The sequence below is a fragment of the Python bivittatus genome, unplaced genomic scaffold (assembly GCF_059951505.1).
Source record: "Python bivittatus isolate LINGU-HERP-01145 unplaced genomic scaffold, Pbiv_v1 ctg000610_np1212, whole genome shotgun sequence".
NCBI lineage: Eukaryota > Metazoa > Chordata > Lepidosauria > Squamata > Pythonidae > Python > Python bivittatus.
The window spans coordinates 5211517-5229782 of record NW_028277088.1 but is presented as its reverse complement, the minus strand read 5'-3'; the positions used below and the strand labels follow the sequence as shown (position 1 = coordinate 5229782).

Here is an 18266-nt window from a genome sequence, read left to right as displayed (position 1 = left end):
CCCTCCAGATATGTTAGATAATATAGTTCAGGCAACGTGGGCATTTTCTGAGGATGGTGAGTGTTATATTCTGAAAGACAAAGCTCAGAAAGAACAACAAAGATCACCAGGAGATAGTATATTCCTTTTTAAAATGGGAAAACATGGGCTTCCCTCTTCCCCCATGTTTACAATAGAAGGATTATCTCAGATATTACAGAACCTTCATGTCTCCTTATGAATGTCTGAATGCATTTCCATTCACGTGTTTCCCTATTGGTGATCAAGAATACAGAAATCAAGTAATACATAAATGTATGTACATTAGACCTTATATGTTGATCAGATAGATTACTTTCTCAGGATATAATGCAAGGTGTCTTCATAGATATTCTCATGTGATTGATCATAGAAATATTTATTGTATTTGTGCATTATATTTACCATTTGCTGTGATAATATTTGGGGTTAATGATGTACCCATTCATTGTTACAGTGCAGCCAGGCAGCTGAGCTGTGCCAATATAAAAGTTATATTTTTCTCTTTTGCTTGTGAAAACTCAAAATTATGCTCTACATTTTTAGTTTTTTCTTGTAATTTAAATGCCCTCCTTTTACTAGTGAGTTGTGTGAAAATTTGCCAAGTCCTCATACTAGTCTTCTCTTGGGTGATGCCTACATGAATATTCAAGAGGTTAGTATAAAAAGATTGTTATTAATCTCTCTCTCTCTCTCTCTCTCTCTCATACACACCCACACACACACACTGTATATATATATATGTGTGTGTGTGTGTGTGTGTATAAATATATTAATCCTTTGACTATTCCAAGCAGTTTGACATATCAGGATTTTGAAGGCAGATTACCTTTATAAATTTGCTGTCTAAAACAGGTGATGTGATCTGGGAGGACTCACATAGACAAAACCCTCTCCCTTGTCATTTTTAAGGTGTCAAAACCATATGTGAGACATTTGAAAATTATTGCACCTCACAGGGGTTTTTTTTCCCCTCAGACATTCTACCTTCCCAATCCCAAAAAGAAATCTCTGTGCATTTCACAGTGCTTCATCACCCATATGGAGGCAATCTATTTCTGACTTTTTCTGTGGTAGGGATTTCTTCACTCCCCCTCCCTTAAGGTTCCTCCATTTCTTCACAGGTCCTCACTATAACATTTCTGCTCTTCATAGAGTTCATATACTCAGCAACTCAGTCAATCATACAGCTAGCTAGTTAGCCTCCAGAGAGAGCCGTTGTTGTATTTACAGTAGAAAATTGGTTGCTGTACATTGGGGAGGAGGGAGGGAAAATTAGATTCTCTTTCTTGTTTTTTGGAGAGGGAGGCTAGTAAAGATGGCAGGGGGCTGTTTTGTTGGTTCTTGGACTCCTGCACTGACTAGTGCGTTGGCGAAAAGACCTGAGGATCAAATGCAGGGACAATAATCTGACAACTTAACCAGCAAACAGCACAGTGTTCCTTGACTACTGAAATAGACAATACATAGTAGTATACCAATCAAGTTAGAACTAGGTTTCAGCTGTCCATATATTAACAGAAAGCATTTAACCCTGTATCAGTAGAGTCTAGACAATGAGGGGAGATAGGCGGCATACAAATTTAATTAATAAATAAAATAAAACGAGTGGGTCATCGAAAATTCTCTTTGAGCTCAGTGTGGGTGTGCAATTCAGGGATACAAGCACAGAATGAAACTGCTTAATATTGGAGAGCAAGAAGTAAAGGAATTCCAAAGCTATTGTGATTAATACTACATATAAAAAATAACTGCAATATTACTTTCATTGTTTTAGCCTGAAAAAGCTTTAGAGGTCTATGAAGCAGCTCAGAAGAAGAATCCCTTGGATGCAACAGTAGCACGGAAAATTGGGCAAGCTTATGTGTACACTCACCAATATAATAAGGTTCAGAAATAGATTTTTTTTCACTCAACGTTATTCTGAACTGAGCCAAGGAAACATGCAGCCTGCTATCCTCCTTTGATCTGCCTAATGAACTGAATTTGTACTTGACTGCATAGTCAAAATCAGGATCTGGGATTAGTTTGCTTAGTTCCTGAGCTACTGGACTAAAAATGGAATTTGATTCAAAAAGCTGTGTAGCCAGGAAATTAAAAAACAACCTTCTCAATTTTACAGGACTCACTGGTGTCGTGGTAAATTCTGAAGTGCAGGAGTCTTCATAATAGCCCTGTATCCAAGAAAAATGCCTATGCATAGGCAACCCCCCTGCTTCTATTATTATATTAATTAGAATGTTCACAAAACAGTGAACACTCTAATTAAAAACTCCAGAATAAAACTCACATAATCCTGTGTGTATTTGTCAAGGAAATTCTACTGCACTTAGCAGATATATAAACTCAGTAGATAACGTTCACTTTTAATCCAAAACCTTCACTTAGCTGAAACACAGTCTTTTCACTCATAATTAGAAATGCAAACAAAGACGCATTGTCATTTAAAATACTAGCACGAGGCAGAAAGGAACCTTAAAGAAAAATGAAGTATCCAGCTTCTGCTTTATTATTTCTCTTGTACATCTACTATCCTTTCACAAATAGAAACACAAAAGCTTTGCTTCCAAGTCAATGGCCTTTCAAGGCCATTCATTTTCCAGAGCAAATTATGCTGACACCTTTGTACTGAAAACCCCCACAGCCTTGCTGTTTGGTTTCCCTTCCTTCTCTAGCTCATTAAAGTGAAAGGGCTACAGCTCATTATTAGGACTGCCTGCCTAATCCAAATAATGTTGGAGATTTGACTTGGCCAACATTACTGAGATTTAGGAAGGCAATCAAAACCTGATTATTTTAGCCGGTCTTGCGGGGGAGGGGTGAATATGGGTTTTTATCAATTTTTGGCATAGGAATAATTGATTGTGTAACATTGTTTATTCATTTGGATTTTTTCCCTGCTTTCTGAGACTTGCCAATCTCACAGATGCCTGTTTTTCATTCATAGCCAATAGCTGAGGCTCTATTATTGACATATCTCAAATTGTTTCAGGCTATCAATTATTACGAAGTTGCTCTCAAGATGAGTGAACAGGACTTCCTGTGTCATGATCTTGCTGATCTCCTATTAAAACTCAAAAAATTTTGCAAAGCTGAGAAAGTTCTGAACCAAGCACTAGATCATGATTCAGGTAATATTTTTTTCTTTTCTTGGAATCTTCAGCTGGAGTTTTTACCTTGACATAAGGCAGAAACATGCTCTGTCATCTACATTCCACAACATTTGTATGTGATACATGGAGGGCTTTAAGTCATTTCTCCGTTGAGGAATTCTGGCTGGCCAGTTTTTTATGGTCATATGTCCTACTATTGCATTATCCCTGCCTTGTCTATAATTAAAACTTTGCATGGCAGAAGTCTATGTTTTTCCAGTTGTTCAGACAATATATACAAGTCAACAATTATTTCTGTTTAAACTTCCAGTTGATGATCTGCCTTCAATGATGAAAGATGTGAAAAATCTGATGTTATTAGCAAAAATTTATGAGACAACCAAAAAAGGAGAAGTTATTCTGGAAACCCTGAACAAGGTAAAATATCAACGTTATATAAATCTCAAATCAGAAGGATGATTTCAAAGTGGCTACCAACATACAAGACAAAATACATACTTTGTGTTTTTCAAATAACTGCCACAATTTGAATCAAGTAGCATCCTAACTTTTATATCACAATAAGCTTATGACATTTATAGTCTACTCTTTCAGACACAGAAGGTAACCTGTTGAGAGCAACTAGTTCAGTATTCATCATTCTTAATTTGTTCTTAACCAACAAAAGGGTTGACAGTTATCAAAACAGGAAACAGATGTAAACTGCCGTGCCTTCACAAAATAGCCCTCAGCACTGAAACTGGGAGGAAACAAAATGGTTTTGCCACCATAAATTGCCTATATATTGGTGTCTCCTTTGAAAGTAGGGGAGTTGTTGAAATTCTTGTATTGTAACATTAACCTTCCTTGTAATAAATGTTACTGATCAGAGCATTTAGGTTCTTGATCCTTGAATTAACCGTTTCTGGTCTAGACTACAAGGAGAGAAGTCTGACACTTAAAGCAAACCCAAAATACATGCAAGATTAAAAAACATAATGAGAAATGGTTTGTTCAAAATGTATAAATAGAAAAAAAAACTAACATCTTTGTTGAACCTTCTTTCTTACTTTTTTAGTTTTACTCATTAGGTTTATATCCTAGGAAATCAAGGCAGTGTACATTGTACTTTGACCTGCGATTTTATCTCCCCACAACAATCATGTGTGATGTTTATTTATTTATTTTATTCCATTTTTATTGATTGATTGAGTGAGTGATTAAATTTCTCCCCGCCCATCTCCCCCCAATGGGGGACTCTGGGCGGCTCACACAAAACATTAAAACCATAAATATATATAAATACATAAAACCTAAAAATTTAAACAAAACATTACTAAAAAAGAAGGAGAAAGTTGAAGAAGATGATGGATCTGAGGGAGAAGACAGCAGGTCTCTATGGGGCTAGCCATCCCCACACTTGGTGACTTCCCTCCCCACCCCAGGCCAAGTGGCAGAACCAGGTCTTCAAAGCCCTCTGGAAGGCCAGGAGTGAGGGGGCCAATCTCACTTCTGGAGGCAGAATATTCCAAAGAGCGGGGGCTACAGATATGGCCACCCATCTCACCATGGTGGCCCTGGATGGCTAACAGTTACAAACAGAACCAACAATAAAAATAACATACCTAACCTGCAGCCAAGGTAAAAAAATCCAGTCAAACAAGAATTAACATAACCATCCAGGCTCTAACTGACAGTCTGAACCCCAAGTCCAGGGACACAGCCATGTCTTCAGGGCCTTGCAAAAGGCTACCAGGATCAGGGCCAATCTGATCTCTGGCAGGATGATGTCCCATAGGGAAGGGCTTAATGACAGAAAAGGCTTTCTTCCTGGGCCCCACTAGATAGCACAGTTTAACGTAACATGCTTTTTTCTGCCACATCTAATGGGACAGGTAGAAACAATTGGGGAGAGGCGTTGCCACAAATAACCCAGTCCTATGCCATGAAGGACTGTATAGGTGACTGCCACCATCTTGAATTGCACCCAAAAGCACACTGGCAGCGAATACAGCTTGCAGAGCAGAGGTGTAATGTGCACACACTGAGAGACACTCATAACTGCCCACATTGCTGCATTTGCACCAGCTGCAACTTCTTCAAGGGCAGCTTAAAGTGCATCGCAGTAGTCCACTCAGGAGGTGACTAAGGCCTGAGTGACTGAGAGAAAAGCCTCCTGGTCCAGCAAAGAGCACAACTGGCGTACAACACAAAGCTGTGCAAAAGCCCTGCCAAGCACAGCTGCCACCTGTTTTTTGAAGTAGATTTATGTTGAAATGACTGGCCCAAAGGCACTCAGTTTGGTCCCCTAATTTCAGTTCAGTAACCAAACCATAATAGGAGACATTAAAACAATCACTAATTCTCAGCCTAACCTTCCTCGTAGTATTACTATGAGGATAAAATGGTAGGGAGAGAAACCAGCATGCTGCTTTGAGATCCTCAAAGAAAAATGGGAAGATAAATCTAATTAATGCCGCTAATAAGTAATTGTCTCAGGTTTAGTTTTTCTTCAGGCGCTAGCTTGCATATAATCTCCATTGCCCTAATTTTATACATTTGTCATGTTGAAGGCTTATGATGCCCAACAAAGGATATTAAAAAGAGTTCGTGTAGAGCAGCCCGAGTTGATCCCTCCTCAAAAACAAATGCTACTTACAATCTGTGTTCAGTTTGCTAAGTTCTATCAAGCAGAAAAGGAATATGAAAAGGCTGTGAAGTACTACTCAGAGGCCCTGTCCTGCGTACCAACTGATAATAAAGTAAGCATGATCTTAAATCTCCATTTGAAAGGCAAACCACTTAAACTGTCTGGTTGTTGGAATTCTTGCAAAGAATGCTGGGCCAGGTTTAGTAAAAGAGTTTTTACATTGTGGAGTCCTTGGTGCTCTCTGAGCTTGGTTGTTGCCTGGCACTGATGATGTTACCTAGTCGGGTAATGAAACGTCTGCAAGCAGGCAGCCAAGCTCAGAGAGCCCCATGGACTCAGAAAGCCCACAGTTCAACCCTGAGCTACATATATCCTCTTCTGTTGGAGTTGTTACATTCTTAAGCAGCAGTATATATTCCAGATCATTTATCATAAATTCATTTTGCTTTACCTGTTGTGAGACTGGGAGGAAAAAATATTATTTTGCCAATTTGAAACAAGTAGCAAACTGACTATAGTACTACTATTACAAAAAAGGCAAACTACATAAATGAGTGTATATTCTATATTAACAATGTCGAAACAGATTGAAATTGGTGGGTAACAAAAGTCTGTTGCAAATATAAATTGCCAGAAGAAGGCGAAATGTAATTACAGTGACACAGGTCATACTGCTGGCCTGCCTCAGACAGAATCTAGACATGAACTTTTACAGTTGAATATCTTTCTCAGTTCTGCACCAAAATGTGGGTGTCCAGGAGGGGGCTGAAAAGTACCTAAACCTAGAGGCATAGTTAGCTATGGTATCTGTAGTCCTGCAGAGAGAGGATTAGAGCTATCTGATATAATCATCAGTGCCTTTTCTATATCAATCTGTTGCTGAATAAATGTTATTTTTATTTTATTTTCAGATAATATTAGAATTAGCTCAACTATATTTGATACTAGGAGACACAGACCAATGTGAGCATTACTGTACTCTCTTGCTTCAAGACAATGAGAACAATGAAATTGGAACAATGGTATGCAGTTCCTTTGCTTTCCAGTAAACTTATACTCAGCTGTAAAATGAAGTCTTCTTCTGGTTTTCTTTATCTTTATGGCCCACCACAGTTCTTCACTGGGTGACTATTCAGAGAAAAGAAGGTTTGAAAAGCTCCCAAATTAAAATTCAGCCGTTTGGGCTTTGTGATGCACCTCTGTTGCTCACATGAAGAGAAGTGATAGAGGGAGCATTTGCCTCAGCCCAGAACAACATCTTCACAGTGTGATGACACAGAATACACACAGATTTAGTCCTGACTATCTCAAACTAGCAGTTATCCCTTTTACATTATTTTGTTCATTTTGAAAAAAGCTTTTTACTCTAAGCCCTATAAGAGCCTCAAGGATATTTGATTTTGTGTTGACATTTATTACTCCATATGAACATTCCCTAAAGAGTCAGAGGAGGCTTACGAGTGGGTTGCCAGGCTGCCAGAAACTGGGGCAGCAGACGAGTTCCAGAAATCTGCTTACAGATCAGAAGCTGGAATAGGATAGAACCGGGAGAATATAATTAATACATACAAGCCAGCAAGCAGAGAGAAAGTTATTCACACATATTCACAATGGAACAGTTGTCTGTGTAAGCTCTCCCATATCAATTTTCTTTTACATCTACCTATCTATCTGGAAGTTCAGCTTAGGTAGAAAATGTACCCCATTTGAAGCTATTTTTGTGGATTTCACTGTTCTAAAATCAAGTCCCTGTTATGTATATTCAATCTCTCTCTGCCAAACCTACCTCACAGGGTTGTTGTGAAAGAAGTAGAAGGAAGGGGTACAGTGTATGATGCTTTGAGCTCCTAGAGGAAAGGCACAATATAAATCTAATAAACTATATGTACATGTGTGTATGTATTTGCATCTGTATCTATCCAAGACATACACAATCACAAAAGGAAGCGAGGTTCCCACAGCTTTAGTGTGTCTCTGGAAATTATCTTTTCAACTTGTTAAGGTTTTATAGTTCTACTCTAGTTGATGAAGATTCATTATGCTTCGGCTCTCCACTGATGGATTCATTTTCACTTATCTTTGATCTGTGTGAGGTTTTATAAAAGAAAGAATAAAAAGAATGCCGTAGTTTTACTTTCTGCTGAAATATTTCTTCTTTTGTTAGATGTTGGCAAACCTTATGTTTAGAAAAGAGAAATATGAGCAAGCCATAAGTCTTTACCAGAATGTTTTGGAGAAAACCCCTGGTATGTGTTTGTATTTTAATAGCATGTATGTGTTAAAGAAATGGTTAAAGACCTTAAATGGGGTTTCTAAAATAGCTTACAAAACACATTAAAATATTATCAAATTAATTAATCAGTTTTTGCTTTTCCTTCATAACCTATCTATGATACCAAGAATTTATCTGTGAAAAGTGTTGAAAATATATTTTCACTGGAAATAGAAACTTGTGATTCTAGATAACTTTTCAGTGATGGAGAGCTTGATTGATTTGCTGAGAAGAAGCGGTAAGCTTGATGAAGCTACACCCTTTTTTGAACTAGCCAAGAAAAAATCAACCCGAACACCTTTGGAACCTGGCTATAATTATTGCATGGGACTTTATTGTTGGTAAGTTGTGGAGAATGGTATTTATGAAGAGCACAGGCTAAGGGCACAGCAAAATATGGCGCTGATGACCCAAGATTATAACATCCCTTGTGGGTGAGAAAAAAATCATCATGGGATGATGGAGTGGGATTTCATTCTAACCCAACAGGAGAAGGGGATTAGTGTCCTTCCACTTCTCCCAAGCTGCTGTTTGCCTAAAAGGAAACGCTTACACATGTCATATGGATGCCTATAAACCCTCCCGCCTCCACCCAATTTCATAACGAAAATAGTATAGAGAGAAAGGTTTAGGACTATGATCCCAATTTGATATGTTCCCCTAGCAATTGTTACAACTTCTTTAACAGGTTAAAGAACTTAAAATGAATTCCTGTACCCTGTCAAGTGTGGCTGTTAGACCCTGTGCCATGACTATGGGTAAAACGGTGAAAGAGGTTCGTTGCAATATCTCTAATAACTTGTGGACTCATCTAGGTGGCTGACTTAAAGTACTCTCTACCAGCCCTCGAGCCACCAGAAAACTAGGCCGGCCTAACTTGTGCCGGGAGGGGGGGCGACTTCTGATCCTCTTGCTTAGCATAATGCCTTCTTCATGCCTGTGACCTGGCCGCAGGGCTTTTCTTGAACGCAGGTTTAGCATTCTTTCCAAAGAGCGCTATGCCCATGTTCAAAATCAGCTTAACTGGTAGGTCACAAATGCAAGGGCAAGTGTGAGGGAACAATCGATAATGAACAAGCTGCAGCGATTGGCAGTGAGTTACCAAAGAGTTCAATTCTGACCTTGTGGCTGGCAGCACCTGGAAATAGCTGGTGGATGGCTGTGGAGAACACAAAATTGTGATTGTCCCAAGTGTAATAACAGACATCACTGTGGCACTTAGTACTGCCAGAACTGGAATGGAGTGAAACCAGTGAGAGTTAGTGTGGTGTAGTGGTTAGAGAGTTGGAGTAGGAGTGGGGAGGCCCAGGTTCTAGTTCGTCCTCAGCCACAGAAAGTCACTGTGTGACCTTGGGCCAGTCACTCACTCACCGCTCAGCCTACCTCTGAGGGTTGCTTTTTGTGGGAAAAAATAGGAGTATACCACTGGAGCTCATAAATGAAAGATAGAATGTAAATCTATGAGTAAATAATAAAATTATGGCAACCCCCCTCTCAAAGGCAGACATAGATAATGGTTGTGTATTACAAAACAGCTATAAAAACTGCAGCTGCATGAGACTGGTCCTGGTTGTGATGATAGTTATAAATGCTTTTTCATGAACCCTCAGAAAGAATAAAAATAAAAACAATGAAAATAATGGCCACACAAAACCACTTGTTGGCAGAAGCAATGGAAAACCTGTAATCCACTCAGTGATGCAGAAGTAGCCCCGCATAACTGGCAGAATCTGACTCTCTTTCTGGTTTAAATCAACCTTCTATACCTTCAAAAAAAAGCACTAAAGCCTTATTTAAAAGGAATTTGAATAAGGCCAGACAAGTGCCATGAAAAGCAGCAACAAGTTATGATGTGAGCAGATATCTCTCTCCTGGTGTTTGATCTCTCCTGCAGCCCAAGACCAAACTTCCATGGAGGGCAGGGCTTTGTAACTGGAGAGGAAGGGGCAGGGCCACAGCAGCTTAAAGGGGCTGATCATTGCTGGGCAGACCCCAGTTCCTGACCATGCCAGTAACTATGACAAAAATGGTTTGGGGAAAAGAAAGAAAACACTACCTTAAAACTAGAATAACTAGCAGTGACTTCAAATTGGGCTGGGGATGAGATAAAAGGCTCATGAGAACATGGCACATTTACATCAGATTAGGGGGAAGTGGGGAAGAATTCTATTGTTTCTTCAGTTTTAAAGTGAATGAGATTCTTTGCTCCCATACCTGTTGTAGTAAGAATGTTTTCACAATTTGATCCTTTTAAATTTTAAATATATTTTAAATGTATAATTTCTTTTTGCCTAGAGAATATTATCTATATTTCTCTTCTACAGTTATAGAAATCTCTGACTCTTCTAGGATTATCCCTCAGTCACCATCCAATAGAATGAAGTGAATCTAAGCCTAATTATTCTCTGTGCTTAAGTTCCCTTCACTCTGTTTTGAATCAAGTCTATGATAGTATGAAACCAAATGTCTGGGTATATTTTTATTATATTTATTAGCATATATTTTTATTAGCATTTCAAAGCTGTCATACTGCATCTACTTTTTAAAAACTTTCTCTTCACAAACAGGCATATGGGGCAACCTAATCAGGCTTTGAAGTTCTTCAACAAAGCTCGTAAGGATAGTGACTGGGGCCAGAAAGCCCTTAGCTATATGATCCTGATATGTCTAAATCCTGACAACGAGATAATAGGTGGGGAGACTTTTGAGAATCAAAATACTACAGATGTCAGGTAAAGGAAAAGCTCCTTAATAAAATATGAAGCTCGTGCTCTTACATATATTTAAAAAATCTATCATTTTGAAGTTGTTTTCTCTTATTCTTCCACTGTGCCTGGAAAACAGGATTATGCCATTCATGAAACCTAGAGAAAGAAAAAACACTTTGTTTTATAATACAGTGTTTTTTTTATTCCATAATTGCCTTTGGTCCCCAAGTACCACACAAGGTTTATAGGGTTACATAATTAATTTTTCCTATCAGGCTGCAGTTTTTTCCAACACTTTAATCATAATCATTGTTGTTATATTGTATACCTTGAGGGTCATCTGATTGCAGTGGGGTGCAAATTTAATTAACAAACAAATAAACCCATAAGTAAGTAAGTAAAATTTGCCCTATAACCTCAGGGAAGCAAAGGAAGTGTACCCAGCAATATGGTAGTGCAGAATTCAGTTCGATAGCAGGCAAAGTTGCTTCACATCTGACATGGGCAGCCTTGCTGTACCCATCAGCAGCTCCTTGAATGAACTGTGTGTATTCCTGGCCTTGCACAGTAGCCACGCAGGCTTAGAAAGATGCACATTTATGTTCAGGAGGCACTAAGGAGGCAACAACAGGTATAGCAATGCTGGATCAGAAGCATCTTTGACCACATCAGATTACTGCACTTCTCTACAGTGAACCCTTGATTTATCAGACCTCTGTTGAAGTAGACAAAATCCATTTGCCATTTTATGCATGCATAACGCTTAATCCATGCATAAAATCCCACTTGTTTTACAAATGTGTAAAATCCCATTCACCTTTAACAGACATTCCACTGTAACAGATACCTCTTCCCTCCATTAGTCAGTTAAATCAAAGGTTTGTGGTTACGTTACTAAATTTAAAAGGCAACTAGTAACTTTTTCTTTAATGTTGCCCAGTACTTGATAGCTTAGGAAACATCAAATACTTTCTTTTCAACAGTAACTTGAAGGAGAAAAGAGAATCTGAACAGCATGGGATACGTACAGCTGAGAAGCTACTTAAGGAGTTTTATCCTCACTCACAGGAGGGCCAGAATCAAGTGGAAATGTTGCAAAGCTACTGTTTGATGGCCACAAGAGAAAAACACAATGTGGAGAAGGCTCTGAAAGTGTTTACAGAAATGGGCCAAAATGAGGTAAAAAAGAAAAATTATTTGAAATTCAAAATGAAGCATATCAGCAAAAAGTTTGTAAAGGCATAGGAATGCCACTGGAAGCTAACTTTCCTTAAAAGATTTAGCTTTTTTTTTTTTAGAATACTATCAATAGAAGTTGAAATAGTGGTCAGTTTGTTAAATGATTTATGCTACCTCAGTCTATACTGAAATCAGAGTAGTTGTCTTTATTTCATTTCATATATGCTTCTTTAAAAATGGACATAGCTAGAGATGGAAAGGGGATAATGAAAAACGATTGGTTTAAGGAGGAGGGGAGAGGCTACAGTATCTATAAAATAACCCTCCTACATAGGATCAAGCTGCAGATAATATGACCTTATACAGCGGTACCTCGAGTTACGAACGCCCCTCCTTACGAATTTTTCGAGATACAACCAGCTCCGGCCCCAAAAATTTACCTCGACTTGCAAACTCTGCCTCGAGTTATGAACCAGATCCGCGGCCATTTTCCCTGCTGCCACGCGGTCACGGCTTCCTGTGGGCGAGATCACGGTAGCAAGGAGATGTTCGGTGAGGCTTGTGGTGTGTTTTGTGGCGTTTGGAAGGTGTTTGGTGTGCTTGTCAGCATGGCTCCAAAGAAAATGCAGAGCAGGCTTGGCAAGAATAAGGCTTTGAAGAAAAAAGTGATGATCGAACTTAAGAAGGACATTATAGAAAAGCATGATTGTGGTATTCGTGTGACTGATCTGGCCTTGGAGTACAAGATGGCAAAGTCGACCATCTCGACTATTTTCATGTTTTTGTGGTTTAAAAATAAAATGCATATGTTTCAGAACTGTTTAACCGTATGTATTTACATTGAACCTTATGGGGAAATTTGCCTCATGGTGCGACCAAATTCGGAGGGCGGATTAGCCGTATTTACCTTGAACCTTATGGGAAAATTTACCTCGAGTTGCGACCAACTCGAGTTGCAACCAGAGTCACGGAACGGATTAAGTTCGTAACTAGAGGTACCACTGTATCTTAATGTGGAGTTTTGGGGTTTTTTTCTTTGCAAAGCAACAGGGAATAGCTTGAGGAAAAGTTTACCCCATTTTGCTTTGTGCTTTCTCCTATCTAAATCTCTCTTACCAAATCTGTTCTCTTCGCAGGGGTTAAAATTAACAGAAAACATATGGCTCAGGTGTTGATAAACTGTAATTTGCAGAATCCTTCACTGTAGGCCATGCAGTTGAGCCATGCACAGTTGGGGTATTTAGGGTTGTAATTCAGCACCCGAGAATCACATTCTGAATTAGTAGATACAAAATACTCTTTTCTTTACAAAGAAAGCAGATAAGGGTCAGTGGACATTTTGAATGACCAAATCATCAGCAAAGTTGAGCAGATCCATCCAGCCCTCTAGTCCAATGCTCCCCTGGAAGCTATGCATAGCCATTCTAAATGAGGAGAGTACGCCTACCGGACGGAGTACTACTACACATAGTATTCCATATAACCTTACACAACTGAAGGAAAGACCTAAATTATTGGCTCAAAGCTAATGCTACCAGATCTGGGCTTCAAAACTCCAGATTGACCAAAATGGCAGCAAAGAGATACAGAAAAGGCTAACCCCTGCTGCTATCTAGTTGTCATTTGGATAAAGTTGTCAATCTTTTAAGAATATGAAATCACTATTAAAAGCAAACTTCTCCACAATTTTTGAAATAGAGGGACAATGTTCCTGCCATTCTGGCAATGGCTCAAGCATACATGATACTTAAGCATACAGCCAAAGCCAGGACCCAGCTAAAGCGCTTGATCAAAGTGAACTGGTCTCTGCCAGACGCCGATGACTTAGAAAAGGCCTGGCTGCTGTTGTCTGACATCTACTGCACAACTGGGAAGTACGATCTTGCAACCGAGCAAGTGAAGCGCTGCTTACGATACAATAAGGTAAGAAGAAGCGAATCCATTGCAATGGCAGAAGAAATTTTCACAGGACTGGGTTTTAAACAGGCATCCTGCTAATATTTGACGTGGGCCTAACTTTATTATCAGACATATAATGAATACCTGATTCTGAAAGCTTTCTTTTCTTGATTCAAAATGGATCTTTTTTCCTGAGATTTCACAAGTCATTAAGAATATAGTAAAACTCCAGGGAGAGTCCCCTCTGGCTACTCCTTGTCTCCCTGGTGATCCTGGACCTGCCTCTCCCCCAACACTGTTGTTATATGCTTCACTTCTGAACAATGAGAAGTTTCAGAAGTATTTACTGTCATTAATGCTGTGCCATACCACACGAGGGGGTTGACAAAATTAAATGTTGTACCAGTACTTGCCCAGGAATCCATTTCTTTGGAAGAAGATACACGAAGTGGGTCTGTGATCAAATATTTACTTAATCAAATGAAACGTCATTAATGATTTGTATCATAGATTGCCAATCAGATTTATAGCAAAATCCTTATTATAGAATTCCCTGCAGAGTTAGTTCTTTGTTTCTCTTTCCAGTTCTTTCAGAATTTGAACTAATGTTACACAGTACTCACTTGCAATATCCAATCATCCCAGCATCATTTGCAAACATATTCCAGAGCATTACTGTCCCTGATGTACATTGTTGGTCCTTTGAAACACACAGCTCTGCCGCAACAGATCACTCCCACACATTTTAAAATCAACTAACAATTTGTCCACTTTGTCCTCACCATCTGCAGATCAAAAATACTTTCAGGGTGTTGTCCAGTAGTTGCAGGTTTGAGGTTGCAGAGAGCATCTTCAACTAATAATTGCTTAATTCAAGCTATCAACAGCTGAGCATAGAAAATACCAATTCACAAGCACTTATTCTGTCTGTTTCAATTTGCCAATGGTCCTGAAGCTTGCAGGGCTATATGTGTTAACAGCCTTCCACCTTTCCATCACAAAAAAAGAGTAAACAAATTTCTAGCTTCTCCCACACACACAGTCTATATAGTCTTGTGTGCATTTATTTGTTGGTTTGCAAAACATTATTTTGAGAGCATACTAGGAACTTACATGGGAGAACTGATTTTCAAAAGTGTTAGCTAAAGCATTCTCTAATTAGGCTTAGAGAAGCCCAAAAGGCCATCATCTAGCCTTGGCACAAGATCAGCCTTGCAGGTGGGTGTTTTCTTAATAAATCTTAAGCGTGTGCATCGCTGAAATTTTGCATGCCAGCAAAAGTGCTCTCAGAGGCTTTTCCTTGATCAGGATAAAGTGATACCCAAGCTGAGAGGTAGAAGGCATAGTAAGCTTTCTTCCCAATGAGAAAACCACAACCTTAAATATAGTGCAAATTTACTGAAATGTGAATTGCATTCCCTGCTAAAACAATAGGGTGGGGGAGAGCTGGTTTTCAGAGCATGGCAAGGAAGATTAGTTTTTAGGAACTTGTAGGGCATTCACATTGATTTGCAGTCAGAATAATGTAATATGCAGGCATGTATAAAGCTACAAGGGCATGAACATTATTGTATTTCGTGTTCCTAATTTAGCAAGCAGAAATCTTAAAACTCAAGAATCAGTTGAATGGAATTGGGAGGGGGGTCAACTTGACCCTCCCTCAAATTCATAACAATCCAAACTCATTTTCAAGCAACACCAATAGATTGAGGGACAAAGGATAGCACTGTTTGTTAAAATGTCATTAGGTCCAAAAGTTGGTTGTTGTTTTTTAATGGAGGGTTGTTGTTTATCATGATTACTAGATCCCTATGGAAATCCCAGAAGCACTATTATCATTTATAAATTATAATTTCCAAAGGCCTTCATTTTTACACATTCAATTTTATTCTTTAGTCATGTGCAAAAGCTTATGAATGCTTGGGATTTATTGCTGAAAAGGAGAATGCATATAAAGATGCTGCAATGAACTATGAATTAGCTTGGAAGTATAGTAACAAAGCAAATCCTGCAGTTGGTAAGTAGGGGAATTATCTTTTCAATTCAATTTGCTTGAGTACAACCGTGTGACATTTAGGACTTCTACGATATTTTTTATAGTATAAAATCTAGCTTAGCTGTGTTGTGGTATCCCATATGTGTCAAGCCTATCAAGAGGGACTTATTGCCAGAAAACAGACAGCATTACAACAGTAAAAGTTGTTAATTAAATGTAAAAAATTATTTAATTGAATTAAACAGTAAATTTTGTTAATGGGTTTGAATGTTGACAAACATTAACAGAACTAATAGCAAATTCTATAGCTGTAGAAATGTAACATACTATAAATAAATATATATCCTATGTATCATTTTATATATATTTATAATAAGGATAACATTCCCAGATGCAAAAAAAAAAAAAAGTACAATAGTATACATTATTGTGCTTATTACACTTTCATTGTAAGAGATTATATTAAGCAGAATGCCAACCAATCATTTTTCTCTTCCGGTAGGATTTAAACTGGCTTTCAACTACCTAAAAGATAAGAAATATGTAGAAGCAATTGATGTATGCCACGATGTAAGTTCTCCAAAGCATAATTTAGTTACTAAAGGTGTCTGTGGTGACCTTGTCAGTCCTGCATGGCCGCATACTGTCTAAGGTCACTTCCAAATTTCATGCAATTTGTGGAATTGTACCGGTGATCCAGAAAGAAAACTTCCATTTGTCACGCCTTCATACTTTTCCCCACTACTTCTGTCCTTTCTCTTACCTGGAAATATATGGAGAAAAGGACCAAATATGATACACTTCAATCTAGACACATCCTGAGAGCAGTCATAGTGCAGGGATTCAAACACTGCAGCCTGACAGAATCCAGAACCCCTTTCAGAGTAGTTTTTGGCCATTTTTTTGAAATTCTGACCTGCTTGCAGAATGCAGTCTTCCACATACCCAGAGCAGCTGTGCTCCCTGAGTTGTATTGAGCATACAGAGCTTTTCTCCATGGCTCAGATAAAGCGCTCTCTACTGGTCCTTGAGTCAGCAAAAAACTACTGGCATAAAATTTGCAGTTCCCACTGCCGATCCCCATCTTGCCTCTATAGCCCCTGGTTGGCCTTTCTGCCGGATTCTAGCGTGTGCGGGGCATGCCAAGCAATAGCACTGGATAGGCCCTCTGCCTTCCCTTTCTTGGGTATCACCAGCTGGCAGGAAACCAATTACCAATAGCAACCGCTGTATTTGTTATTTGTCAATGGCTTGAGCAGATTGCTAGCCTGTGGGGTCAGTCATCTCATCTGGCAAAACCTGGAATCTCCAAACCCACTGAACAGCTGATCTGCAGAGTGGGAAAGCTGCTTTACCAGGCAGGTATCTCTCAGCCCAACGATCAGCAGTCCATCCGGCTAGCCTTGAAAGAAGTTTACTGCTCTTTTGAAATCATACGAAACGTGCACTCAGAACAAGCGCCCGGCAATTGCTCTGTAGAGTGGAGAACTTTCTGTAAACACTCTCCTGTTTTTACTAAGCAGCCCCCTCTTCTTTTGCCATCTGGTGCTGAACACAGAACCCGCCCTCCCCCCATCAGCAGGGGCTGCCTGGTAAACTGGGAGAGCCATCTCTCCATATTGTCCTGCAGCTCCCACACCCCCTTCAGTCAGCTGCTTGGCAAGTGTGGGGAACTGGCGATATTGCAGTAGCTAGTAGCTACAAGGGAAAAAAGAAATTTAGAGGACAACAACCTTGCCCCATTCATAGAACTTTACAGATAATCCAGTAGTCTTCCAATGTTTTCCACCACTTTTGTTGTTGTTCATATAATAGAAAAACTATTTCAGAAGGGAAGGTGAAACAGCATAAAATGTCTTTTTATTGATAGCACTAAATGCTTACTATCTGGAAGTAGTATTGACCCAGCCTATAATTTGGTATGATATAAAGTGTAAATGCTTATTGTTGCTTGCTATTATTGAAAAGATAATTAATTTCTTCTTTCTGAAAGGTTCTAAAGGCATGCCCAGATTATCCAAAAATAAAAGAAGAAATTTTGGAAAAAGCTCAAATGGCATTTAAACCTTAAAATGTACAATTTTACATGCTCCTGCACTGTCCATCAGCATGAACAAAATTTTCAATAAAGTTGCCTTGTTTGTTTAAAATGCCATAATTGTCAAAGTAGCTTCTTTAGAAGAAATTAGCAGAATAGCACATCTGTTGCAATTCAGTTTGTGACTTTTGGGTGCATGTGTTTCTTTCCCTCACTCCACTTCCACTTTTAGCAAGACATTGGGAGTGCTTTGCCATTTGCCTGTTATCTGGAGTGAGTCTCGTTGCCCACCTAAGCGGGAAATGCCAGGCAAAGTTATCAGAGAACAAGGGTGCCAGTCTTCTGTGCCATTGCTTGAGGGTGTGTGCACCTCTGCCCCCAGGGCCAGTGAGATCAGGGAATTGGTCCCTTTGC

At 39.1% G+C, this 18266-nt stretch overlaps 1 protein-coding gene across 1 annotated transcript in view; it reads left to right on the top strand.

The window, feature by feature from the left end:
- The window catches only part of TTC21A (tetratricopeptide repeat domain 21A), a 38591-nt gene extending 20706 nt beyond the window's left edge, over nucleotides 1-17885 (top strand). The window contains exons 16-29 of the mRNA XM_025170658.1: nucleotides 601-673; nucleotides 1796-1906; nucleotides 3011-3149; nucleotides 3442-3548; nucleotides 5684-5872; nucleotides 6672-6782; nucleotides 7925-8006; nucleotides 8223-8373; nucleotides 10600-10764; nucleotides 11724-11919; nucleotides 13618-13842; nucleotides 15715-15835; nucleotides 16317-16384; nucleotides 17808-17885. Coding sequence (XP_025026426.1) covers nucleotides 601-673; nucleotides 1796-1906; nucleotides 3011-3149; nucleotides 3442-3548; nucleotides 5684-5872; nucleotides 6672-6782; nucleotides 7925-8006; nucleotides 8223-8373; nucleotides 10600-10764; nucleotides 11724-11919; nucleotides 13618-13842; nucleotides 15715-15835; nucleotides 16317-16384; nucleotides 17808-17885 — 1816 coding nt within the window. The remainder of the gene's footprint in view (nucleotides 1-600; nucleotides 674-1795; nucleotides 1907-3010; nucleotides 3150-3441; nucleotides 3549-5683; nucleotides 5873-6671; nucleotides 6783-7924; nucleotides 8007-8222; nucleotides 8374-10599; nucleotides 10765-11723; nucleotides 11920-13617; nucleotides 13843-15714; nucleotides 15836-16316; nucleotides 16385-17807) is intronic.
- Nucleotides 17886-18266: the final 381 nt, after the last annotated feature.